The 26,350-nt window shown below is 56.3% G+C and overlaps 2 protein-coding genes across 10 annotated transcripts in view; one reads left to right on the top strand and one right to left on the bottom strand.

Moving 5' to 3' along the window:
* Nucleotides 1–7,164, top strand: part of ENTREP2 (endosomal transmembrane epsin interactor 2) — a 452,783-nt gene extending 445,619 nt beyond the window's left edge. For all 5 annotated transcript variants that reach the window (XM_035714280.2, XM_049108392.1, XM_049108393.1 and 2 more), the window contains 3 exons: nt 346–552; nt 2,218–2,292; nt 3,720–7,164. In XM_035714280.2, coding sequence (XP_035570173.1) covers nt 346–552; nt 2,218–2,292; nt 3,720–4,042 — 605 coding nt within the window. In that variant the 3' untranslated portion in view covers nt 4,043–7,164. The remainder of the gene's footprint in view (nt 1–345; nt 553–2,217; nt 2,293–3,719) is intronic.
* Nucleotides 7,165–8,239: 1,075 nt separating this feature from the next.
* APBA2 (amyloid beta precursor protein binding family A member 2) overlaps nt 8,240–26,350 on the bottom strand; it is a 238,826-nt gene continuing 220,715 nt past the window's right edge. For 3 of the 5 annotated variants that reach the window (XM_025438064.3, XM_025438065.3, XM_049108390.1), the window contains 6 exons: nt 25,837–26,022; nt 22,223–22,402; nt 21,057–21,269; nt 19,467–19,586; nt 11,935–12,075; nt 8,240–9,522 (listed from right to left, as the gene is read on the bottom strand). In XM_025438064.3, coding sequence (XP_025293849.1) covers nt 9,451–9,522; nt 11,935–12,075; nt 19,467–19,586; nt 21,057–21,269; nt 22,223–22,402; nt 25,837–26,022 — 912 coding nt within the window. In that variant the 3' untranslated portion in view covers nt 8,240–9,450. The other 2 variants (XM_025438063.3, XM_035714580.2) reach the window with 2 other exon arrangements.

The following is a 26,350-nucleotide window of genomic DNA, read 5'->3' as shown; positions in this document are numbered from 1 at the left end:
TGGGGCTGGTTTCTGACTTCCAGTCCCTTGTGGAATGTGAAGAGTGTAAGTGCCCTGCACCTATACCCCTCCTGGGATGATTTTTGGGAGGTCATCTGGTGTCCACCAAAACCTTCCTGCCATCAAGCATTTGTGAACCTGCTCAGTGTTTCCATGCCCTCAGGATTACAGGATTGTCTAGATTTGGTGTTGAAGGGCAGCCTGCTCAGGCCCCCTGGGAGGGCTCCAGGAGGCAGAGATTTTCACTCTCAGCTCCAACAGGAGTGTGGACAGGCCCCATGCCTGTTGGGTGGCTCTGTGGTAGCCCAGCGTCCTTGCTAACTAATACTGTCCCTTGCCTTGCAGAGCCTGTGGATAGCTCGAGCCTCCTGGCATCCGAGGGTGCCACTGCACCCGGCCTAAGCCCTGAAGACCCCATGGGTGCCTCGCAGCCCCTGCCACCCAGCCTTGAGCCTCCAGAGGGCCCTGACCAGGGCACGCAGGTGGTGCCAGGTCCTGGGCATGTGGCCCGCTCCACCAGCGACCCCACTTCGTGCTCATCCAGTGTGGCAGGTATGACTGGTCCAGTGCCCCTGTGTCCCTGGCGTGTGCCCTGCTCTGCCCCTGGACACTGCAGGCCTTGGTGAGCTGAGAGTCAAGGCCAGGCCTTGGGACCTCTGTGCAGGGAATGTAGCCTTAATGCCCGAGGGCCCTAGGGAGTGGTGGCCAGGTAGGGGCCCCTGCTGTACACCCACCAGGCTTCCTACTTTCTAGCTGGGGAGGAAGGGGAGGAGAGATGGAAGGTGATGAGAGCTCACCTGGGGTCAGCTAGCCTCTGACTTTATCCTGCTGGTTCTGCACTAGCTCTGGGGCTCAGGTGGGGACTCAGGTCAGGCAGGCGACCAAAGGCTGTATCCATCAACCGACCTTGATGGCTCTTCCCCGGGACTAGCCTGGGCTCCACACCTGTGGGCCGTGCCATTGCCTGGTTAGTGGTCTGGTGGGACCCAGGGCCACATAAGGCAGGGCTGTGCCTCAATGGCAGTGCTGGGTTGGTGGGGTGTCCTCTGGCCGGAGCCGCCACAGGCATACACAGGTGTGTCTCCAGTGGCACTACACAGGCACCATTGGCAGCACTCCCTGTGTGGCCTGGAGCCCGGGTCAGAGTCGCCCCTCGTGACTCTGAGGGGGTGGTGCCCTCCCTGGGCTGCAGCTCCCCAGGGGTCCCGTGTGCCCTGGAACTAGAGAACCACCACTTCCTCCCACGGTGCTAGTTTTGAGTGGGGAGGATGGCAGTGTCTACACCGGTAAGGACGGGTGGGAATTATACGGCTGCAGGGCCGTCGGAGTGTGGACTTCCCACCCTGGAACCAAACGAGGCCTGAAGAGGCCCACTGGGTGCCTGGCCTCAGTGGTCCAGTCCAGCTGAACCCCAGATAGACGAGATCCGTGTCCCAGGAGAATTGTGTCCCTGGAAGGAACCAGGAACCTGCCCAGGTCATTGCCCTCAAGGGCCCTCCAGGTAGAAATGCCAGATTTGCCCCTCCAGGCTCCTGGGCCTGCGCTCCTCTGTCTCTGCCCAGGTTCAGGTGCCAGCTCACCACACAGGACTCCATCAGAGGCTTCTCCTGAGGCCCCTCCCCCACCCCGTGCTGGGGGATTCCAGACTCAGCCCCTCTCTGCTCCTGTGAGGGCTGTTACCTGTAGGATCCCACATACCTGGGGTGTCTGCTCTGTGGCCTCTCATGGCTCCCTTGGGCCTATCCTCCATTTAGGGAAATTGGGGCTCGGCCGATCATGACATTTTGGGGGTGGGGATGAGGAGAAGAGGTGGCTGGATGACAGGTTGTCACAGGGCCTTCTCTGCGTCCCCACACCAACCCTCTTCTCAGCCAAACAAGGTAGTGTTCGGACTGGCAAAAGCATGTGCGTCCCCGGGATCTCTGGGGACCCTCAGGTGCAGATGGGCATTCCGATGGAGCGTGCTGGGTTTGCTTGCAGCCCTGGCCCTTTGCTGGGCTGAGGATGTAACAGGCCCGGGGCGGCCCCTGCCTTGTGGGAGCCAGCAGTGGGCCTGCTCCCATTGGATCTGCACACGGGTTGGCGGCAGTACGGGAGGCCCCCCTCCGCTGGTCTGGCATCTAGAGGGTACTTCTCAGCCACGGGAGGGGGATTGTAGTGTCCTCAGGAACTCCTTTCTCCCTTCCACGTGTTAACTGAATACTCTCTCTGATGAAGGCAAGGCCTCTTCACACACCCCCTCCTGCAGCCGGGACCTCGAAGCAGGACCATCCAGGGCTGCTCTGGGGACTGGTGAGACATCCTTTTCTAAACCACTTCGAGACCTGCTGTGAATGGGGGAAGGTGGGCAGGGGTGGGGGCAGTGTCTGGTGGTCCTTGGCTGCCCGTGTGTGTGTGTGTGTGTGTGTGTGTGAGAGAGAGAGAGAGAGAGAGAGAGAGAGAGTCGGGGCCTCATGGTGTCCCCCAGGAGCACGGGCTCTCCAGCTCTGTGGGCTTTGAAAGGACAGCCTTGGGGCACCTGGGCGGCTCAGTGGTTGAGCATCTGCCTTCAGCTCAGGGCATGATCTGGAAGTCCAGGGATCGAGTCCCGCATCGGGCTCCCTGCAGGGAGCCTGCTCCTCCCTCTGCCTGTGTCTCTGACTCTTTCTGTGTGTCTCATGAATAAATAAAATTAGAAAAGAAAAGAAAGGACGGCCTTCCCTTGCCTCTGTCTCCTCAGGAGAACACCTGAGAGGCTATCACTGAGTTAGCATGCACGTGGTGCTTGTTTCCCTGTATTTATGAGATGCTATTTTAAGGGGAGATTGGCCTCCCATGTGAGGATTTTTTTGTTTCTTTTTTTTTTTTTTTTAACAGTTTCTCTTGCTTAGTTGTCAGGCTTGCCCCACTGCCACCAAAAGTATGCCAGACCACCCAGACTGTGTTTCCTTTGTGTGACTTGAAACATGCCGTGGGCAAGTCAGGCCTAATCTAGCGCTTGGGAGATGGTCACAGGAGCCTGCCCAGGGCTGGCTCTCCCTGGAGGCACTGTCAGGCCGTTGTGCATTCCCTGGCTCGTCCGGAGTGGCCATGGGCCTTGTTGTGAACTAGTGTTGTTTCCCTGGCCTTGCCTGGTGGGGACTGGGAGCCAGACCCTGGTGTCCTGAGCCCTGGTGCCAGGGAGAGGTGGTGCCAGGAGGAGGAGTCAGGTGCTCTCACTGCTCCTCTGTCACCCCCAGTTCCGGTCTTAAGGTGGCCCTTAAGGTGGTCTTAAGATGCCATCAGCCCCACCTTAAGGTGGTCTTAAGATGCCATCAGCCCCACAGGGGCAAAGGTCATTGAGCCAAGGACAGCTGAGAAGGGTCAGCCCCCTGTGAGTGCAGGACTTCCCACAGAAGAGACAGAAGGAAAGGGGTCCCGACCTGTACCTGGCCCTCTCTCCCTACCTGCTTTGCATTTTGCCCTCCCGTCTCCAGTCCTCCAGCTCCAGGTGGGGTGAAGCTGTGGCCCGTCTGGGTTAACCCCAGCTCCATTCAGGGCTGAGAGGGGCCAGGCCACCCAGGGGACGAAAGGACATGGAAGCAGGGTCAGTCCCATAGCTGCTGGCCCCGGAACGTGGAGATGCCAACAGAAAGCTTGTCCCCAGTAGGCTTGTGTTCACTTGTCAAGAACTTCTATAACAGCGGCCATCTGTTTTGTTCTGGTTGTTTTCAGATTTTATCTTTTCCCTTGATTTCTAGTTTCACGATCACACTCCATCACGGCGGCCTGTGCATGTCGGCACCTGCGCTCGCCCCCTGGCCCCCTGGACACCTGGAGAACGGACCAACGGGCAAAGCCAGAGGCCTTACACACCGTCTTCAAAGAGCGGCCTCACTCGTTAGTGCACAGCGAGGCCCACACAGACCCCCGGGGTTTGGTGGTGAAGTTCTTGGAACACTCGAACTGTGCGCTGCCTCCTGAGGTGCGGCACGTGGTGGGCACATTCCGCCCAACGGTTGCCCCTGATGAGCCCCACACGGAGGAGGCCGTCCTCAGCGCCACTGTGCTGGACCAGGTGTGAGCAGGCCGCAGGGCCCGACGGGGACATGGACAGGCCCGGGCCAGAGTGTCCCTGCTGGCGGGCCTGCTGCCCAGGAGTGTCCTGGGTGGCCCGGGTGGGGAACCCCTGTCTTCCTCTGGAGGAGGATCTGGTCCCTTGTTTTCTTGGGGATGACACTTCCTGCCTATCCCAGTAATACAGAAAAATGACTCTCAATGGCCATCGTCAGTTCCTTGGTTTTTTCAGGCACATCACACCCCACCAGCGTTACGGGAACACAGTGACAGGTGACAGTGGAACTAGAGACAGTGAAGTAGCTTCAAAACCTGGGCCATCCAGAAGCAAGATTCTCTCTCCCCCCACCTCTGAGTGAGCTGAGTGTTCCGTGGCTAGAGGAGGGTATCCAGTAATGAGACCATTTTCTTATATGGTTTGTGTCACGCAGTAATCTACCTTTTATCGTCTGCTGAGTGGAAAGAAAATGGGTAATTCTAGCACGGATGGCAGCCTGGGCCCAGCTCCCTGCCTGCAGGGTGCAGGGCTATTGTGCTTACAACTCACAACAGGGGACCTTGCTGTGGCTGTGGCCTGGAAGCAAGCTGGTGTGGCAGGGAGCTTTGCTTGACACCCCCACCCCCATCTGCCCCCATCACCCAGGCTCCTGGGCCTCCCGTCGCCCCCCTCCCTCCATGGGGTGCCCTTCACACTGTCTCTCCAGCTCTTTCCCTGTCTACCGTCTCCTACTCTGCAGACACCTTTGGCGAGCCCCTGTGGGGCTTCTCGCTGTCTGGTGTCCCCAAGATGGCCTGGAGGGGGTGGGGGTTTGGGGGTAGAGGCCTGTATCCCAGGATCTGTGCACCTCCCCACAGAGCATGTCACGGATGACCCCAGAGCATTCCCTTCCCAGCCAGGCAGCAGCCACGTCTGCATTGGAGGATGCAGGTTGTAAATCGTTTCTTTCCATCCAAAACCCCCTGAATTGACTACTTGGAAGCAGGCCAGCCCAACCTCTCTGTGGGGGCAGCTTGGGCATTTTGACTTTCTTGGTACTTCTCCCCACCGCCACCCCCCATGTTCTGGCAACCTTAACAGTAGCCACTTCCCCACAACGGCCCTGGAGCAACACTGTTCTCAAGAACCTTCTGCAGCGATGGGAATGTCTGTCCCTGTGCCATCCACAGCAGCGGTCACCAGCACCTGCACTGCAGCCCTGCATCGAACAAGGAACTCACGCTTCTCAACCCAGAGCCCAAGGATTGAGAGAGCCCAAGGCCTGGCACGGAGAGTGCAGGGGGGAGGACCCGATGGTTACCCACTGTTGCTCGCTGTCCAAGAGTCTAGGCTCTGTGTGCTGTCCTCCCCTCTGCTCTGCGCCCCGCTGTAGCCAAACTGCTGGGTGGAAGCTGGGAAGGGGGTGACAGGGAGAGTCTGCAGTCCAGACGCCAGGAGCCTCCCTGGGAACGGAAGTTCAAGAAGCCTGCGGCGACGGTCAGCTTGGAGCACTTTGCTTCAGTCGTGTTCCTTGTTCACTGCCTCCTTTGCCTCTGGAAGAGGTGAGAGAGCTGGAAAAATTCCCATCAGACCTTTGGATGCCAACCAGAACTTTTCCACTGGAGAATCCCAGAGATGAGCACTTTATCCAGACTATCAAATGGCAAATCCCTAATTTCTCTCAGCTGAGGGCTTCTGAAGTACCCCCCAAAGCAAATCCCTTCCAGGTACGTTTAACCAATAGTTTTTCCAAGTGGCCTCCCCTGAGCCCATCCACAAGGCATTCATGGCCTCTGAATCCAGGCATTCTCAGTGTCACTGGCGTGGGAAGCGGAGTTTAGCAAGCTGCAGGAATGTTCGTCTGCACATGCTGGGGCCCCACTTTCAGGCTTGGGGCCCACACAGCAGTGGCCCTGGGCCGAGCCCCAGGGCTAAGCCAACCTGGCTTCAAGTTGACTGAGGCAGCCCCTTGCCCTCCCTCACACCTGTGGGGTGGAGCTCAGGCATCAGTATTTTTACTGTGCACCAGGGGGAGCGGCCGCCAAGAGCTGCCCTGGTGCTCTGTGCCCTTTGCTTCTCCTCCCTGCAGCGGTACAGTGTGTTTTCTGCCATCCGGGGCTCCTGCTGCCACCTGGGCCTTCACTCATGTACAAACGGGTGATCCAGCCAAAGCCCAGAGTCCCAGATGTTCTCAAGGGCTCTGCCCTTCACACACCCTTCCACGCTCAGTTGTGCTTTTGCTCTCAGCAACTCTGTCTTGCAGTAGAGGAGAGTGTACTCAATTTTATACCACTGAGCTAGAACCTTCTGCCCATCTCCTAGGTGCCCCAGGTGGCCCATGTGGGCTCTAGCAGGGCCCAGATCCTGGCTTTCTGGAAAGGTTCCAGATGAGAGAAGTGACAGAGCCACTAGGAACAAGCCAGGGAGCGGACCTGCCAGTTCTAGTACCCGAGACCCTGCTCTGCTCAGTGGCATCTGGGAGCCAGGAGCCCCAGCAGTGGGCACCCCCAGCCCTGACCATGTGGGCGCATGGTGGAGCGCGGTGGGGAAGCTGGTTTCCTCCTTGTGCTGGTACACCCTCTCCCACCTCTCCTCTCTGTAGAACATCAGCAGAGCCCGACACGCTGTGCTAGGAAGCTAAAACATGGGACCCCTACCTGCAGGGACCCCCCCCACTGCACAGGCCTGGGTCCTGAGTGCTCTCCTGGCCTTTTCCCCACAACCCAAATGGGGTGGGTTGGGGTGTGTGTGTGTGTGTGTGTGTGTGCAGAGCCTGTCCATACACTGCCATTTGCCTGGGGGACGGAAGAAGGTTGTGGTGGGTGAGCTCCGGACCCCACCTCTCTGGCAAACAAGGGGGGACTCATCTGTCACAAGGACCTAAGGTCTTCTTCAGCTGGTGACAACAATGCAAATTAAATGCTTGTAACAAACCATGTAACAGAAAGCTCATTTCAAATGGATGTTTCCTGCTCCGGCCGCCCCTGCCCCCAGCTGTATTGATTCACAGATGCTGCTATTAGGCAGAATTTATAGGCAATTGTTTTCAAGCCACAGGAGACCTGTTTGTACAACTTGAAGGTTGTATTTATTTAATGTACCTCAAGGTGTTTTCATAATGATCAGTGTTTTAATAAAAACTATTTCTGGCCTCTGTGTCTCTGGGTCTAATTGGGACCGACAGGCCGAGAGCCCGTGTGGGCCTCTGAGGACCAGGATCTCCAGCGGCGTCAGGGAGCATGAGGCACCCACGGCTGTCCAACCGTGACTCCCAATATCTTTCCAGAAAAGGGCAGGGCGTGGGGGCCAGGAGGCGGGAAGGTGCCCCCACCCCCCGACGCAGGCCCTGCCAGAGCTGGCTCGGAACATTCTTTAATTTGGATTTTTTATGTGAATCATTTGGTGGGACACCCCCCGCCATACCCCACCCTCATGTCATTTGCTAGCCATGCCTTTTGTCTCCGGAGCCTGTTCACCTGCCCTGTCTTGGGCAATACAGGGACCTACCTCTTGGCTCTCCTAGGCTAAGGTCCGTTCCCTCCAGCTTTTATCCATGTGACATTCCCTGTCATCACCCAAGGACGTGGGCTATCTCTGGCTAGCAGCGAAGGGCCTCTCATCAGTAGCTCACAGCATGGAGTGCAGATTGCTGTGGGGAGACCAGAGGTGGGTCCCACTGCGCCGAGCTTCCCAGACCATCAGGGGGACACATCACTCCAGGCCTTGTGATCAAAGCCCATGTTCACCCCTACTTCCCTATACCAGGTGACAGGCCACAAATAACCCTACAGGTAAGCAAACACCACTGGGATGGGTTGTCTAAGTTTCTGTTTTACACACACACACACACACACACACACACACACACATACCCCTCATCTCTCCTGGAGATAACTGAAATTTAAACCAGGAGAACAGCAAGGCTCCTTCTGTCCCTTATTCCACCAGCAGCCTGTCTCCTCCGCGGGATGGGGTGGGTGAGGCAGGCCTGGTGACCGGTCTCCATCACTAATCCTGCAGCCCCCCAATGGCCAGCCCAGCCTGACCCCTGGTGCCTCGAGCACCCACCTCTCCGACCCCACTGGGGAGCACCCCTGAGGCCCCAGACCCCAAACCCGAAGGGGCTGCCATCAGCACACGGCACCACCGCAGAGCCACGCTGTGAGGCGTTGAGGTTGAGAAGTCAGGCATCCACTTCTCCGTGAACAAACCAGCCACACAAACAGCTTTTCCTCATGACTTCAGGTTTATTAGTGAGATTAGCGAGTCTTCCTAAGGTCGGCTGCATGCAACACAGGTCACTCCTTGAATACAGTAATCCTAAAGCTTTAGTTACTGCATGGTAAGGCTTCTTAAGTCACAGTGTATTCTTCAAGGCCTGGGCAAAAGAAAGAGACTTCCAGACAACATGACGTCAGTTAACAATGACCTCTAATGAGCTGAACTAGACTACGTTTCACTTGATGTACACACACTCTAATACTGCTCGCGGTGACGTGACGCCCGGCTCGCCGGCGATCTGAGCTCTCCTCCGGCTGCCCGGGGGCGGCAGGGGTGGGGGCGCTCGTGTGTGGATGCGTGTGTGCAGACAGAGGTCTGAGACGGAGGGCCGCTGCCCCTTGTCCCTGGGAGGGGGAGCCAGTGGGCCCCAGCCTGGGAAGGGGGGTGGCTCGGTGGCCGGCTGGAGGGGTGCCCACGAAGTCCAGCCTCCAGCGAGGACAGGAGCAGCAGGTGTGGTGGCAGGTCATCCAACAACCCTAGAGTCTCAAGAAGGGCTGGTCAAAGCAAAAGTCAAAACCATGATGTTATCTAAATAAATATGGAGTTTTGATGTTGTAGCCATCATCTTTTATTTAACTCAGGAGCGTCTCCCTGCTGGTTAAATACAATCACATGTTCCCGGACTTCACATATAAGTCACAGCCTGGGAGCCGGGCTGCAGCAGCTCCAGCGGCCCTTTCCCCCGAAGCACCCCAGGGCTCCCCCCCACCCCAGGGAAAGGGGCAGAGGGGGACAGTCACTGCCACCACCACCCCCACCCCCACCCTCGAGCCTGCTGCCCTCGCCGGGCTCCCTTCACGGCCGCTCCCCAAGGCCTCAGGGAGGAAAGATACACTCCACGCCACACACAGATACAAACACACACCCTTGTCCATCGCAACGAGGAAACGGGTCAGAATGGGCAAAACACGGGACTGTTCTACAGAGATTGCTTCCTGTGACTCTCCTTTGACATACCCCTTTTTATCCAAAAAAACAAAAAAACAAAAAACAAAACCAAAAACCAAAAAAAAAAAAAAAAAAGTGGGTGGTGAGGGCAGGCCCTGCAGAGGAGCCAGTGTCCTTGGGTGGGCCGTGGGGTCAGGGGTCAGGTCCTGGGTCCGGCCTTTCCAGCTCCTGCGAACCCAGGTGGGCTGGGTGGTGCGGGCTGGGCGGGCCTAGATGTACAGCGGGGTCTCCTGGCCCGTGAGAAGCCTGAACATGGCAGCAGGCATGGTCTTCATGTGGATCTGTCAACGAGAGACAGGGGCTGAACTGGCTCTCCCTCTCTGGCCTCTCCCGTCCCCATGGTACTGTCAACCAGAAGCAAACGCTGGGCAACCAGGTCGCTCTGGGAACCCCCTGAAGGTTTTCTGCGCAAAGCACCAGCTTTCAAAGTAGAGGAGGAATGACCACACCTCACTGGAGATTCAGGAAGCATTTCCTGACTCTCATCTGGCCTCCCCATCTGGGTCTCCTAAGGGTTTACACACGTTCAAGGGCTAGCTTTCCCCTCTGCTCAAGCTGACAGCAGAGGAGCGAAAGATCAGACTTTTAGTTGTGACTACAGCTTGCCCACTCAGCTGGGGGCAGGCTGGGGGTGCCCAGGCCTCTGAAGCCCTTCCTGTGAAGCCAGGGAAAGTGAGTGTTCTGGGGTCCAAGAACTGGCTCACTGAGGGCCAGGGACCTCAGCCCCCTCACCCTTTGGGGCTCAGTTAGCATGTGAGCCTTTGGAGCCTGGCCTCACTCTGTGGCGCAAAGGGCCTGGGTCGACAAGCAAGGTGCAAGATGGGCCCCTGGGGGACCGACCTTGTGGGGCCCACCCCCTGTGGAGGCTCTGGGAAGAATCAAACCAGTGAAAGCACAGAGGAGGTGGGCTCTGCTTCAACTCATCTCTTCTTAGTGTCCTCCCAGGATGATGCCAGGACTGAGCATTGTGGCTCTAGGAGGTCTGGATGGCCTCACCCTCCTGGTGCCCAGTAAGAGGTGGCCGGTTGCGGTGGGGGGCATGGTGTGGCTGCCCCTCCTCAGGCAAGCAGGTCTCAGGTGTCGTCTGACCAAGCCAGAGAGGTCGGTTGTGCAGATAGTTCTCACAGTGTTACAGGCTCCTTGCCCAGCCCCACTACCAGGATCTGTTTGATCGATTTAGATTTTAGTGCTCCCACCACCCCCAGCATAGCTTTTTCCATCAGGAGAATATTCTGTGTAATTCCTCAATCTGAAACCCACCCAAAAAACCTCAAGTCTTGGTATCAGGGACTAATGTTCCAAATGTGCTCAGAGATGGTGGAAAATGCAGGCAGACACTGCAATCCCCCAGCCACACCTCGGCTGCTTCTGTGCCTCTTTGAATGCCAATTCATCTCAGGTCTGAAGAGTTGAAAACGTTTCTCCTCCACCCGATTGGTTTCCTCGTAAATGTGAGGCTGATCACCCCAGCGGGGTGGCCATTTCAAACATCCACTAAGGAAAATTGGATTTTCCTTTCTTTGAAGCCATTTGTAAAAGGAGGCGAAATGTTGCCTACCTGGCACCCCTCTTCCTCTTGAGAACCAGCCATCTGCCACCGCCCACCTACAGGAAAACAGGCCTCCTCCCCCAAGCTGGGAGCTTCACAAAATAGAGTGTAGGCCCCCCAGGAAATGCGGTCAAACGCCCCCTCTGAAACAGCACCTACCCACTCACCTAGGCACCAAGCTCCACCTCCAGTGGCTACCACAGAGCCTGAGCCTGTCACTGCCCTGCTCCACCCTTCAGGGTATGAACCCCCCACATAGCACCTATGCCCTCTACAAATGGCCCCACACACACACCTACCTCTGCAGCTGTCTCAGCCTCTCCCAGGAAAACCCTCAGCCCATTTGTCCTGACTCTGGGGGCACACGGCCACGACACCCAGACATACTCATGCTGGGTGAGGCTTCCTTCTGGACACTGGGTTCTTAGACTCTGAGCACCATACTTCTCACCCCGAATTACCCTCTTTACTTGTGAGCTCCTTGAGGAAAACTGTGCCCTCCCCTCCGATTCTTGTCTACCTCAAGCTGACATCATACTGGTGCCAGAAAGAACTAGAAAAGGAGGAAATTTCAAGGCAGCAAAGCAGGAAAGCATGCAGCAGCCACAGCTGGCCTGCTCTGCGGGCAGGAAGACGGCAGGAAGCAGGCAGAGGGGCAAACCCTGGACCACAGGCTTGTGCCTGGTGAGGTGGGTCCTGTGGAGGGCAGGGCTCCCTGACTGAGCATGCAAGACCCAGTTCCAGAAACCAAGTCAACCACCTTTGCCCTCCTATCTGCTGCACTGAGCTGGAATGAACAGCCAAATGCCTGCGACTCTGCTCATCCTTGTCACAGGCACTCCCTGGGGCGGGAGCCACAGCCTTGCCAGCTCAGTTGAGGCCCAGGGCCTCTAGGAGAGGGAGTGACTCACAGAGGTCAAGGTGGGAGCCCAATGACCAGCACAGGCATGTTCCAAGGTCCCAGCAAGGACAGACTCTCCTGAGAAGGTAGGTTTTTCTGGGAAGGGGACCAGTGTCTTTCCCGAGAGCCTTATATACCGCCCCCTCTTCAGTAGCCTAGATATTGGTCTTGGAAATGTAGGGCCCAGATGGCCCTAGGCTCCAGTTCTGACTCCAGCAAGGGGACAATGGAGTGTGGCCTTACCTCTCCAACGGAGTTAGAAAGAGCCTGCACTATCTTCTCATGGGCTGTGGCCACCACACTCTGCCCGTTGATCTCAATGATGCGGTGGCCGACTCGGACGCCTCCTCGCTCTGCGATGCCCCCTCGCATGAGGCTGCAGATCTAAGCAGACACATGTCAGGTCAGCACACAGGTCTCCCCTCACCCCAGGTGGAAGGCAGGGATGTTAATCACACAGAAGGAGAAGCCCACAGGACAACTGCTTCTACATGCAATCTGCTGACTGACGGGGACATTTATAATGTGTAAGAGGTTAAAAAACCCAAGTCGACAGCATGGCCAGTGGGAGAACCCTGTGGGCCCTGGGTGGATCTGCCCCCCTCCTACCCCCCAGCCATTCAGAGCCTCTGTTCCTGTGTCAGGGGAGTGTGGAGGGCTGGTGGTGGACACAGTTGAAGCACATCCTAGAAGATTCTCCACCAGCTACATTCTGCTCCTCTTAGAGGTAAAAAAGTCATTGTTCCCATCTCACAAAGAGATATGAATTCATGAGACAACCAATGCAAAGAGTTTGGGGAAATGACAAAGAAGGCCTAAGTTTTTTATATCCGCCCCCTTGTGGGATTCACTAAAGATCACAGCCTTAGAAAGCTGGCCACCTGCCCAGACCACGGGTAGATGGAGGCAAACCCCAGAGGGGGTTTGAATTGCTGAGAACTGCTGGCTCAGGGGGAGGATGTGGGCCAGCTGTACCCCGATGGCCCTGCAGGAGGAACGCTGAAGTCCTGGAGATGCGGCAGTGGAGGGAGCAGAGGGGACACAGGGTCCCTCCCCACCACACTGCTGCCCAGGACCCAGTGCAAGGGTGGAAGCAGGTCCCACAGCAGGGACCCCTGGGCTGTGGTTCCTGCAGCCTCCACTGCTGGAGGTCTCTCCCGTCTGCTCCCCACTCCCCTGGCACCTGACCCCAGATGCCTCTTCCTCAGCCTCTGCTCAGCAGCCCTGGAAGGCTGCACCCCACCAGCCATGCTTGAGAGCAGGGAAGGCCCAGCCCAGAGCCAGTCAGGAGAAGGCCCACCCAGGAACCAGCCCACATCATCTAAAGGCCTCACTGAATTCATGGGGGCCTCTGTGCTTATGGTTTCCTCAATCCAGAAACATTACCAATACAGCTCTTGTCTCAGTGAGGATTTGGTCACTTTTTAAGGCATCTTCACACTTGAAAAGGCAGGGGACCCCAAAAGAACCAGGAAGGGTTATTCTGATCAGCACCTGAAGAGGTCAAGGGTTGGCCTACCTACAAGTAGAAATAACACGCAGGACCAGCCAAGCCCTTCCTCCCACCTCACTGTTCTCATTCCATGGCAAGGCTCTACATTATCCAGGACTCTGCCTTGTGGTGAACACCCTCCTGCCCTCACCCCAGCGACCCCTGCCTGTGTCAGAGCCACCCCTGATCCCACCATGGCCAGGCCTGCTCATTAAGCTGGGGCCTCTGATTTCCAAGGCTGCTGGGGGATGACTCTCCCCTTAGACGGGACAGCCCTGCCCCCAGCCCCCACCCCACTTCTCTCCCTCAGATCCTGGCATGGCAAGTTTTTAAGGCTGAGACAGGCTTAGAAGGCCACTGGCCATAGGCTGACCTTGGCACCACATGCAGGATCCCATCTGTCATGTGTTCTGTGGATCTTGCCTTGTCACTGATGCCACAGGCCTTTCTAAACCAACCATGTGGGTCCCTCCCAGTCCTCAGGGTCTCTGTCTTTCTGGTAGAACACATATACACAGACTGATGTCATGGTTCCACACCACTACTGCCCAGCCAACTGGACTCCCCCGGCAGAGCTGATCACAGTTTAGGACTGTGATCCCTTGAGTCGGACAGGGCTCAACCAGGAGGTAGGCAGAGAAAGAGAAGACGATGGCCCCAATTCTCCATACATGAATTAAGGAGTAACTTCTAGTTTTTATCTCCCCTCAGATGATGTAAGGGCATTTTTGCGCCTGTTGTAACTGGGTCTGTGAAGATCCTGAGGAAGGTGCTTCAGGATGACCTGGCTCACTTCCTGGCCTGACCAAGTAAGTGCCAGAAGCTGGCACACTCCACAGAAGGTGCAATCTTGGTTACACCCCTGGTGGCACCTTCCTCCCTAGCAATGGAGATTCAGGGAAAGAAAGTGAAGAGGGAACGGGAGACAATGGCTTTGCACCTTTAGAGGGAATTGGCAGGAGCATGGACCTGGACCCTGGCAGGAGACTCCAGCTGGAATCCAGGGGGCAGGCAGGGGAAGAGGAAAGAAGAGGAGCAGGACATACCGATGAGAAAGCCATGTGCATGTGTACACGAGTACACACACACACACACACAGGCCCTGGCCTTCCCAAATGATGCATGCCCACAGGAACCAGGGTGTATTCCAATTTCAGGGGGTACATTTCTGCGGGGGGAAGGCTGGTGTCTCCCAGCGGGAGACGTCTTGATTTCTTGAATGGTGTTGTGGAAAGAGAGAGGAAGGATCCATTTAGAAATAGTGCTAACTGGGTCATCCGGGACCTGGCTGCAAACTAATGCCTTGTGCTTTGGGTGTAATGAAGCTGAAAATGGAAAAAGCAGTTGTGCAAGACAAACTCAGATGCCAGCAAACTTTTCCAGGGGATTCAGGGGAACTTGGTCACGTGGGACACCCTCACTGGTAGGCACAGCAATCCCTGCAGTCTTAGGGAGGAGAGAAACTGGCAGGCTCACCACCAAAGCCACGATCAGGGCCCCGTGTACACTTACAGGAGTTACTAATGCTCTGAGCCCTAAATACAGACTTTTCGGCCTCTGCACTGCTCACAAATGCTGCCAAGTCTATGCACACCCTCGCCCATCTGCACACAGGGCCAGGGTAACAACCTGATGATGGGCAATGAGAGTGTGGGCATGCTCTTCACGACAGCTGGCCTCAGGCACAATCAATCCCTGCTCTGCACCTTCCCAGCTGGGAGCCTGGGGGCAAGTTATGTGACCTCCCTGCTCCTTAGTCCTCCATGAAATGGTAACAGAACATGGTCCCTAACTGGACCAGCCTGGCAGACACCAGCTGCACAGGGATACCCTAGGTTTGTGGGAAGAGCTTACCCGTGGGGTGGCCTTCATTTCTTGGTTCCTAGAATGGATCACCCCAGACAGATGGGCCAGGGGGCCTCAGAGCATGTGCAATAATGAAACTAGACAGACTGTTCACAGCAGCAGGATTCACAATAATCAAGAGGTGGAGGCAACCCAATGTCCACTGATGGATGAACAGATACATGCAATGTGGTCTAGTCACACACGGGAGTATTAGCCCTGAAAAGGAATGAAATTCTGGCACAGGCTACAAGGTGGATAAGCCTTGAGGGCATCATGCTGGGAGTTAACTAACCCAGTCACCAAAGGGCAGGTACTGTCTGATTCTACTTATCTCTACAAGGTACCTAGAAAAGTCAAGTTCATGAGACAGCAGGTACAACGGTGGCTGCCAGAAGCTGGGCTTAGGAGAGAGGAATGGGGAGTCAGTTTGTATGAGTACAGAGTTCCCCTTTTGTACCATGAGACTTCTCGAGACTGGTTGCACAACAGTGTGAACGTACTGAACACTTGAAAATGGGTAAGATGGTAAATGTTATGTTAATCGATTTTACCACAATTCAAACAAACAAAAGAAAAAACAGATGTCCGAGTCGAGAGCTGGGGCTGAAAGAAAAGAGGGTGGGTAAGGCTGATTCCAGAACATAATACAGCTTCTTAGCCACATGGGGCCTCTCATTTTGGAGAAAAGACAGGTTGTGCCAAGCTCCAGGAGGAGGCCAGCACCAGCGCTAGCACCTTTCCTGTGCACACACCCATGTGTACACACAGACGTGAATGTACACTCTGACAGGTGTGCAGAGGACCCTTCCCTCTCATGTGACAGCACCCCGATCTCCTTCAATGCCCCGGTGCTGGGACTTCTCTCATCTAAGCACTTATCCTGCACAGTAATAGCTGCCGCCCGCCACAGCAAAGCCTTCTGTAGTAATCACGCAGAAAACCACCGTGGGTGTGCACAGGAGCTAACTAATGCCATTTCCTAGCCAGGCATCCCGTCACCACCCACCCCTGCTGTGGTCAGGTGGTGTGGAGGTGGAGGGGCTCCTGCACTGCAGCCTATTTTGCTTGGAGGACACAGGCTGCCTTGTGGCTGCCCCAGGCCAGCTAGGGGCTTGGTGTGGGGGGACTCCAGGTGGGGCTTGGTGAGGGGAGAAGGGACCTCTGAGGGCCTCGCTGGCACTGGGGACCAGGAGGCCAGAGGTCATGAAAGAGGTGCCAGCCTGGGGAGAGCTCCACCACTGCAAGGCAGCAGGAGACCACAGAGGAAGGGACGGTCACCAGGCCAGGCCCCTCTGGAGAGGCAGGGTGGGCTAGAAGTCCAGGTCCAATCTGATCATGCTGTGAGAGGCAAAGCCTGACTCTTCTGTCCTCAGAGCAAGCTCTTGGTCAGGAAGAGCCAGCATCCTCAGGCCTCCTGAACGTTCTCCCAAATATACTCCTCCAACAAGGCCTCAGCTGAGCAAGGGAGCCTGTGGCATTCATCAACCACCACGGATGATGGGACATGGCCTGAGCAGTGCTGGTGGTGGCAGCTGTCTGAGTAGAAGGGCCTCTGAGTGTCTGGGTGGGGGTAGGGGGTGCTGAACCTGGACAGCCAGCTCCTACACCCACACCTGCCCATGGCATAGGTGTGCTACTCATGGAGCAGGTGCAGGAAGACACTGCAAGCACTGCTGACCTGAGGGTCACTGCTGCAAGGCCAGGAGGAGATGTGGGGCTGATTTGTACAGCTGCCTGCAGCCCATTTCCCAGGTCATGACAGGAGCAACCACGCAGATTCACTTGCTTTATCTAAAACGCTCCCTGGTACTCTGAGGGCAAGCTGCCGCATACTCGGAAGGAAGTCCTCATGAGCCACCACAGCCCCCACCTCTCTGGCATCAGCCACCCCACTGCTTCTCATCCTCAGTGTCGCCCCCAGGCACCGAGCTTCACACACACCCTGGACTCAGCCCCTGGAGCAGTGGCCAACGTGGCAAGAAGAGGACAGCACTCTTGTCTGTGCATCTGTGACTGGGATGGGCGGCCCTGGCAAAGCTGTCCTCAGCACTGGGGGTGATCTTCCCCCCAGCTCCAAGACCCCCAAAGCCTAGATCTGCTGCTACCTCTAGCCCCACACCTCCCAAACCTCAGAGAAGCCCTCTGCCCTCCTCACTGCCCTCGGCCTCCCAGCCACCCACATGGATGTGGCGTGCCCCTCCCCCTGCAGAGACCACCCCCTCCACCTCCCCAGGACAGCCCCCCCACCAGTCACCCTGCCTTCTTCCCGGCTGCCTCCCCTCCCCACCTCTGAGAAGGAAGGCTCACGCTTCACCTCAAACCCCCCAACCTGTCCTCACCACTGCATCCGCTTCCTCTCCCATTTGCCTTGATTTAGCCCCAATCAAACACAAACCAGAGCCCGGCCCCTTCCTTGTCTCTTCTTGCCCCCAGCCCTCTGCCCCCTGCCTTCTCTCCTATAGTCCCAGATGGCCTGGCTAGCTGTGTGACCCGGGGCAAGTTACTAAATCTCTCTGTGTGGCAGCTGCCTCCTCACCAGGACCCACGCTCCTCTTTGTGCCCGCGTAATTACACAAGCTGAAGAGAGGAAGGTGTTTGGGGAGGGGGCGGCCATCAGGCTTGTCCTGGGCTCACAGTCCCCAAGAACAGGCAGTCCTCCTAGCCACCACCCAGGAGCCTGGGAGGGAGGCACTTCTGGAGCAGTACGGCTCCCAGGCAGGCCCCGTGTGAGGGCTTGCCATGTCAGTGGCAGGTCAGAGGCCTCTGTCAGCCCCTCCCTGAGCAGGGGCCTCTACACAGTGCTCACAGCGGGTGCAGGCAGAGACCCTGGGGGGGTTTTGCAGAGCTGTTAGGGCAGCTTCTTGTGCCCAGGGCACCCACATATACAGAGGGCCTGGCAGGGCAGGGCCAGGCCAGACCACCAGCTATCCACCTCCTGGGACAGATGTACTGACCTGGACAGAAGTCCCAAAGGCGATGCAGATGACCCCTTGCCTGGCTGCAAGTACCAAGGGGCCTATCTCCTCTGCAGAATCTGTGCCCCAGGGGGCCTTCTTTAAATGTCTTGATTTACTTTATGGATTTTCTTAGTTTATCTTCATAACCACATTTTAAGGAGAGTCCAGAGAGGTTAAGTGACCAGCCCAGGGTCACACAGCTTTGGCCAACTGGTCACACAGGCTAAATGCCCCCATACCCCTTCCCTCTTTGTCATGGGCACCAGATGGCCATCTTCCCAGCCTGCCCTGTGTTTTGTGGGGCATGTGACTGAGCTCTGTCTGGCCAGTGAGATTTGGCCAGAAATGGCAAGGGTCACACCTATGTCCCTATCTTTCTCCAGCTGCCAGCCAGACAGAGCAGCCAGTGGGGGGCCTCCAAAACCCAGCTGAGGACATGCCTGGGCCCCTGAGTGGCCCTGTGGAGCAAAGGCCCCTCCCACAGTGGGAAAAACCCACTGAATGAGAAACCAACTCTTTGTATGCTGAGATTCGGAGAATATTTGTTATAGCAGCAAGGGGCACTAACATGAGAAGGATGGAAATGGCCCTGTGACTCTCCCAGCTCCATGTACCTCTCTATACTTCTGCACCAGAGAGCAACAGGGATAATTCTGACTCATTTGTAGTTGTCTTTCTAGAATGTTCTCCCATTGTGTTTCCTCTCTTCTCACGGGCAGGCTAATACATATCCCCACCCCTTACCTAACACTACTCCCACCTACTGTACAATCTCTTCCTCAGTTCTTTACTACTCAAGGCTGGCCTAAGCAATCTGGAAATGACTGGACTCGCCTCTTCTGTCCTTCATCTGTGGCCATGTTTTTGCCTGCTGGGACCTTTGCACAAGGAAACACCAAGAAACAGATTCATTCATTCCAGCCAAAAACTCAGTCAAAGAAAAGGCAAGAACTCTGAATGAAGAGCTTTGGCCTGAGGAACAGGCACAGATGTCTGGGCAGACCAAGGCTCACTCAAGCCCAGAATCACCTCCTCCTGGAAGCCCTCCCACTTCCTCAGTGCCTGACACAGTGCAAGCACTTCACACATGGCTCTGAACGGGTGAATGAATGAGTGAATATCTGTTTGTTGAACACAGAGAGTCGGATGTTGCCATTGGCTGGATGTGTCCAGATTGCAGTAGTTAGAAAAACCTGCCTCTCCTCCAAGGCAGGTGTTTGCCAGTAATAGACATCACAGGGACATTCCCTGGCTGCATGCCAGCCCTCCCTCCTACCCAGGCCTGCGCCAGGAGCTGCCAAAAGCTCCTGCCTGGTGTGGCCTGGCTACTGGCAGCTGTGCCCACCAGCTGGGGCCCACGCCTACAGACAGAAGGGGCCTAGGGAGCAGGGTGGGTGGAGAGCTGCCACCCCCAGCCCCCTGCATTCAGGTCCACGCATGCACAGGGGAGGTGGCCAAGGCGGAGAGGGCAGACTCACGATCCCGTTCTGTACGCTGAAGCCCAGTTGGTACTTGAGGTCGGGCCGCTTGATGAGGACTGTGGTGACAGGTGGACAGCTGACGATGTTGAGCTTCACCTGAGTCTGGTTCTTCAGACCCTGCAGAATGGGGCAGGGGCCACGGGAGCCTTAGATGCCACCTTTGAGCAGGCTCTCATAGGCCCAGTCCGAGGCTGCACCAGCAGGCAGGGTGGAGGCCCTGAGTGCAGGGGAATGAGTCTGGCAGGTTAGCCGCCTCTCGGCTTCCACAATCCTCCATGTGACCCAGAGATTGCCAGCTACTGCAGGTGGGAGCCAGCACCATGGCCCACTATGCTCTGGTGTGCTGTCGGACCCAGGTGAAAACAGGCTATTCCTAGAGCCAGAGGGGCCAAGCCAGCACACTATGGTGTATGACCAATGGGACGGCAGCAGGGTCACCCTCACAGGGTCATGGGAGGGGTCATCCCTGCATTGAATGCAGGAGGAGCACCTTGTTTGGAAGGACCGTGGGGGAGCCCTCCTCAAAACAAAACATGTCAATGGCAGGGGTGGGGACAGGGAGTGAAGGGTTCAGTGACAATCTGTAAGCAGGAGGGTCTATTGTCCATAGAGAGACTAGCCAGCTGGAGCCAAGGGCCACCTCAGGCCCTGGGGAGGCTGTGACTGTCAGCAGGTGCCTCAGGCCACGGTTGTGAGATTAGGTTCCGGGGGAGGAGGGGGCAAGGGGCTCTAGTTCCATCTTGTTCCTCTGGCCCATCAGAGCCTGGGTGACCAAGTGCCCTAGGCACTTCAGCCCTCGGAGGGAGGCTCCTGGCAGACCAAGCCTCTGGTTCTACAGGCTGAGGCCTTTGCCTCCTCTACCCTCTCTCTGCCCAGGTGCTCACCCATCAGGCAGATGCTCTGCTGGGCTGGCGCTGAGAGCTGGCTCATGGGATGCTATGGCCCCAAGAATGCCTTTCACTTCTCAAGCAGACAAGGGAGGACACAAGTGTGTCCTCTAGCAGCGAGACCATACTGGGTGAGGAGGGAACAAGCCACAGAGGGCTGGGGACAGATTGCAGACAGAAGGCCTCAGGACTATCCACAAGCAGACAGAGCACGCTGTCTGGAGACCCTGGACAGAGCAAAGGCACTGTTGTGCTAGGCCTCCCGAATGGCGTCTCTGATCTTAGTGCCCTAAGGCTCTTCTAGACCTGGAACAACCAGGTGTGAAGACCCCCCACCCCGCTCCCAGCAGGGACCAGCAGCTCAGTTATCTCCCAAAGCTGCAAGCTCAGGGGTCACACCGTCAGAGCAGCCTCCCTGCTCTCAGACCCATGCAGGGTGACCAACCCTCCTGGTGTGCCCAGAAGTAGGACCCTCGGGAGCTAACCTGGGAAAGTCCCATGTGAACCAGGTCACCCTGCACCTGCGCATCTATGTCACTCGGAACCAACATTTGTGAAACCCCCAAGGGCAGCCCAGGGCCTTCTCTGACTGCGGTGCTACAGTACAGTTTTGGGTCTCTCTGGACCCGTTTCCTCATGTGTCAAGGGGGAAAAGACAATGCGGCAAGAATAAAAGTAGGCAGGGGCCCTGCGTGCGTACCTTGATGATGCCCTGGCAGGTGGCGAGGGGCAGCCCCACCAGGCTGGTGCCGTTGATGGACATGATCTGGTCCCCAATGCTCAGCTTCCCTGAGCGGGCCGCCGGGCCGCCATTCATCATGTTCGCCAGGATCACCGTGGGCAGGATGGAACCCCAGCCTGACTCCACCACCACCACGCCCAGGATCTCGCCCTTGTGCTTCTCCAGCTGCAGCTGCAAGGAAATGAGCAGTGAAGGGTGCCCGTGATAGGGGCCTGGACACCTGCGCACCTACCCCCGGCCTCGCCCAGCTCTGGCTCCAAGCCCTCGAACTCCCTCCCATCCATGCCTGGCAGGGACGCCCCCAGGCCCAAGCGTGGCTCCCGCGTCCTGTCTCCTGCTCTGCTCACCTCCCACAACCCACGGAAGCGAGAAGAGTGTTAGATTCCAGGGCTCAATTCTGCCCCCAGCTCCTGCTCGTATCTAGAAAAGGTCTACCTTCTGTCCACCCCAAGGGACACTCTCTCGGAAAGCTGCCTGTCATTCATTCAGCAAGAAGCCAGGATCATTCATTCATTCATTCATTCATTCATTCAACAAGCAGTCTGATCATTCCTTCCTTTACTTCTTTACAACTAGTCAGGGTATGGGTGGTCCCCAGGGTATCTGCTCCCATGTTAGGACACAGAGGACTTTCTAAAGATCCCTGAGCAGCACACACTGAACCATGTGAGGGAGGGCCTCCACCACTGGCAGCTTTGAAACTCCCCTGGGCAGCACACCCAAGCTCCCCGATCTTAAAGATGCTTCTCATATCCTTTTCAGAAACACCTCCTGGGTGCTGAGCTCCAGTAAATGATAATAGCAGCATTAAAAGGCACATTTTCAAGGTCATTAAGACAGATCGTAATCAGTTCCTTTGTTACAACACCACCTCATTTCACACACAAGTGCTCAGCTCTCAAGGCAGGAGCAAATGTACCGCCCTTCATTCTGCTGTGAGGATGTGGATTTGTGTGCGAGGGCCCTTGGAGGGCTCACTCTCCAGTGCTCTCACCAAGAGTGCTCTGGGGCATCACCAGGCAGCTCTGGCTCTGCAGGAGCTCAGCATGGGTGGCAGAGGCTACTACAGCATGGTGGCATCCCCATGGCATCCCCATGGCCCACCCAGGGTGCATGTGGCTCACCTCCTTGCAGTTCTCAGAGTTGGAGAAGTGGATGAGGTCATCGTTGTACATCTCCTGGGTGTTGATGATGTCACTGTACTCTTTCTGGCTCAGGTCTTCGGGATTTATGCCGTTGGCCCGCAGGAACTCCTGGTAAGCCACACTGAAGGCCTGGCCGATGGACTGTGCGATCAGCTGGGCCTGCAGGCAGGGAGAAGCCACTAGAGACCAGCACAGAAGCACAGGCACCACGCAGCCTGGAGAGGAGGGGCCGCGGGCTGGCTGCAGGGCACACACATAAGCCTGGACTGGGCCCTTGCCTGGGCTCAACAAGCAAGAGTGAAGCTACAGGCTCTCATCCGGTGACAGACGTCTTACTACCTGCACCGTTTAGTCACCTGCCATGGGCCAAGCCTCTCTGCTGCCTCATCCCCATCAGGGCTCAGTCCTGGCTGTTCCCATCTGAGCCATTTACATCCTGGACCACCCAGGACAAAGCACCATTCCAAATAAAGTTGGGGAATATCACAAATTATTTGCTAAATATCCTTTTGTGGCTTTAAATGACTTTACCAGGTTTCCTTTCCACCCATCTTATTGCAAAAATCGACCTGAGTTGTGTTCTCTGAGGAGGGTCACAGAGACTCTTAGTTGCTTCCCCAACATTTATGTCTCTGTAGCAACAAAACCCAATGTCAACGGGGGAGACAAGGTATGTGTCCAGCTGTTCTTGTGGGGAGTTGTGGCTGTTCCCAGCTGAGACAGGTCAGAAGTACAAGACCTGGGACCCCAGCACAGACTCCACAGAGCAGAGTACTTCTTTCTACTGCAGGGAACTGTCTGCATGGACATTAACGAATTTCTGACACTGCAGAGTCTTGGACATGGAAAAGTTACTGCCAGGCTTCGTCCATCACCAGCCAGTGTGCAGACAGGGGACTGCAGGGTGGCAAGAGCTAAGGCCCCGAGCTCCTGGAGGGACACCAAGCACTGGCAACAGTGTGGCCACCAAGAACAATGGGGCTCCCAGGGGCTTGGCCCCCAGCAATGCCTTCCCCCACCCAGCCCTGACCGCAGGAGCCTCCACCTGCCTCCCACTGGCCACCAAATGGGCCTTCTGCATGGCTGCCCCCAGCAAAGCTAAGGACCAGAAAATGGTGAAAACAAAGGATTTGACCTAAATGCTAAATCCCTTCCTCCTACGTACTGCATATTTAAGTGCTACAAATGAACATGCCTCTGTAACAAAGCGGGCGGGGCCAGATAATAAAGGCAGAGCCAGAGCCAGAGCGTGGAAGGCTTTCCTGAAATAGGTATGGATTCTAGATTGAACTGCCCTCCCACACTGGGCCCAGGACAGTTTACATGAGGGACAGGCTGATATATACTTGGCAGAAATAAGCCCTGCTCACTCCCAAGACCAGTATCTTGGCATTTTGGCAGCACTGCTCAGGGTGGACTGGCCAGAGATGGCCAGGTGACACCCTGACCTGGACAGGTGTGGAGTGGAGGGTGGGGAGCCCAGAGATGGTGCACTGGGAACCAGCAGCCAGGGCTCTGTTTGAAGCTAGGAGTCAGGCCTGGGGAAGAGGCCAAAAGAAGGTAGAGGGTGAGTGTGGTGGGGATGGGAGCCTGGGACATCCCAGGGCTTGCCGCCATCTGCTCCCAGGTCTCCGGGTCTGTCCCCACTGGACTGTGGTCCCCTGGCAGGGAAGGGTTCTGGGAGTATCACTCCCTCCACCGCTGCATGGATAGCCTGGCAGCGCTGTCCAACATTCTGGGACTCTGTCTAGGGGTCTGCCTGGGCGCCCCACCCTGCCAGGGTTCCTCTGGGTGCAATCCAGGAGCCCTTGGCATCTCCCCACTGACTGCTGATGGCAGTCTCCTATTTCCCCAGCCGCCTGTGTCCTGGTGTCCCTCCCAGTTGGTCTGGGGGAGCCCATGGGGAGCACCGCAGGCAAGGCTTCCCTGCTCCCCAAGTCACAGCCAGGGCCTGTGGGTGCTCAATGCTGTGAGGCCAGGAGCCCCATGCAGACAAGTGGGAGTGCAGGGGGCTCAGAGAGGAGCTGGCATTGGCAGCTTGGTGCTCAGAGTTGGCCTCCTGCAGGAGGTGAGGAGGCTATCACACCTGTGTGTTATTATTACCTGTGTGGCTCATCTACCCTGGCCTCATCCCTGCAGTGCCTCAGCTCCATTTTATAGAGGGAAACTGAGTCTCAGAAAGAGCCTTGGTATCTGTAATGCCACCTTCCAGGTGTTCCACTCCGCTGTCATCAGATCCTCAAATCCCTTACTTGTCCCCCACAGCCCCCTGGAGGGAGCCACCATCCAGATGCTATGCTCTGGGCAGATGCTGAGTGTCCCCCCACACTCCACCGGGTGGATCCTTCCCTCACTCCTTTGAGGACCACTTAGAGTCCCACTCACGCCCACTTCGTCCTGCCTTCAGCCTTATCTTCCCCCTGCACTGAGAACACCAGGGTCAGCACCATGGTCAGCACCCCTGACAACAGCACCCCCAACTCTAACCTAAGGCCCCCAGCCATCCCTGGGGCTGGCATCTCAGATCCCCATTATGCCTCCCCATTATGACTTCTCTGCTCACCCTGTGCCAATGGCTTTACCCTGCCCTTCACTCACAGCCTTCCAAGGGCCCATCTCCCCCAACCTGGTCTCTAAGATATCCTTAGGCCCTGAATCACACAGATGTCCCCATCCAGGTGCCCACAGATCTCTGCATTGTGGTGAAAAGAATCTGTGTGCACCAGTGGGCTTGCGTTTAAATTTCTTCTCCAATCAACAGACCATCACTTCAAAGCACTTCTAGATGACTTCAACTTTTTAGCAAAAAGAGGACTGCCTCCACCCTTCAGCCCTGTCTTCAAATATAAAAATCTGGGGGTCAGTTCCTTCTGCTTCAGGTCCCTGACCTGCAAGTTCACCTAGAACAAGAATGCCCCTTTCCAAATATTCACAGAAGAAACTGCTTTTTAAAAATTATACTTTGGCAACAGCCACAAGATCTGCCCGCCAGGGGGCAGGAGAGAGACCTGGGCCGCTGTCCCCAGTGTTCACCTCTTGCCCCCACCCCCCTCCCTGATCCCTTTCTCCCAATTCCGGGCTGGGAAAGATGCTCTTATCCCACTGCAGGAAAGGGCCAAAGGTTTCGTGGTCTTTTAGTGAGTCTGAATTATCATAAACTCCAGAATTACAATGTGGAATAGCCATGAGCAAAAGCAGAACTGCTCCTCGGGCACAGATGTCGCCTCCCCGTACACAAGCCTGGCATCTGAAAATGTGCACCTAACCACAGACAAGCCAGGGAGTATTTTGTTTTAGGAGAAAAAAGGCTGTGTTAAAGGATTTCTGCAGATAGCGCCCCAAGCCTATTTAACTATAGTTCAATTTATCAACTGCCCTAAAGGAACTTACCTCACAAAGTGAAGTGAAAGTGCATTCACTGTCTCTGCAAACTCTTGAGGGTTAGAAAACAACCCCACTGATTCCCCTGGAAACATCACTGACGGTGCACAGGACTTCTCTACCTGAGACACGGTTCCCAAAGAGCCGGGGATGCCAGAGCCCTTGGGAAGTCGGGCCAATGGGAGAGCTGGCATGCCTGCGTGGTCACTTACGTCCTCAGACTCGAACACATGGCAGATCATCTTGTACTGCTTCTTCCCCTCTTGGGCCCCAGGGGTGGTCTCGATGCAGTCCTGCGAGGCTGACCGGGGCATGCGGCGCCTGGCCATCAGCACCACGATGTTGCCAATGTCTGCTATGTAGGAGATGGTGCGCAAGGCGTGGTCCATCATGGTCTCCTGTCAGGAGGGGGGCGGGTCCATGTTAGGAAATGTTAGGAAGAACCCACTAGTAAAAAACTCTCAGGTTTGGGATTCCTCAGCCTCGACGATAATGATGTGTGGGGTGGGTCATTCTTTATCGCGAAGGGCTGTCCTGGACTCTGTAGGATGGTTAGCAGCAGCTCTGGCCTCTACCCACTAGATGCGGGTAGCATTGCCCCCTTCCTAAGTTGTGACAGCCAGAAATATTTCTAGCTTTTGCCAAATGTCCCCGTGGGAAACAAAATCATCCCAGTTGAGAATTGGTGCTCTAGCAAACAGTGCCAAGGTAAATCTGACTTTGCTC

Source organism: Canis lupus, chromosome 3, assembly GCF_003254725.2.
Source record: "Canis lupus dingo isolate Sandy chromosome 3, ASM325472v2, whole genome shotgun sequence".
NCBI classification, from domain to species: domain Eukaryota; kingdom Metazoa; phylum Chordata; class Mammalia; order Carnivora; family Canidae; genus Canis; species Canis lupus.
This window is presented reverse-complemented; position numbering and strand designations above follow the sequence as displayed.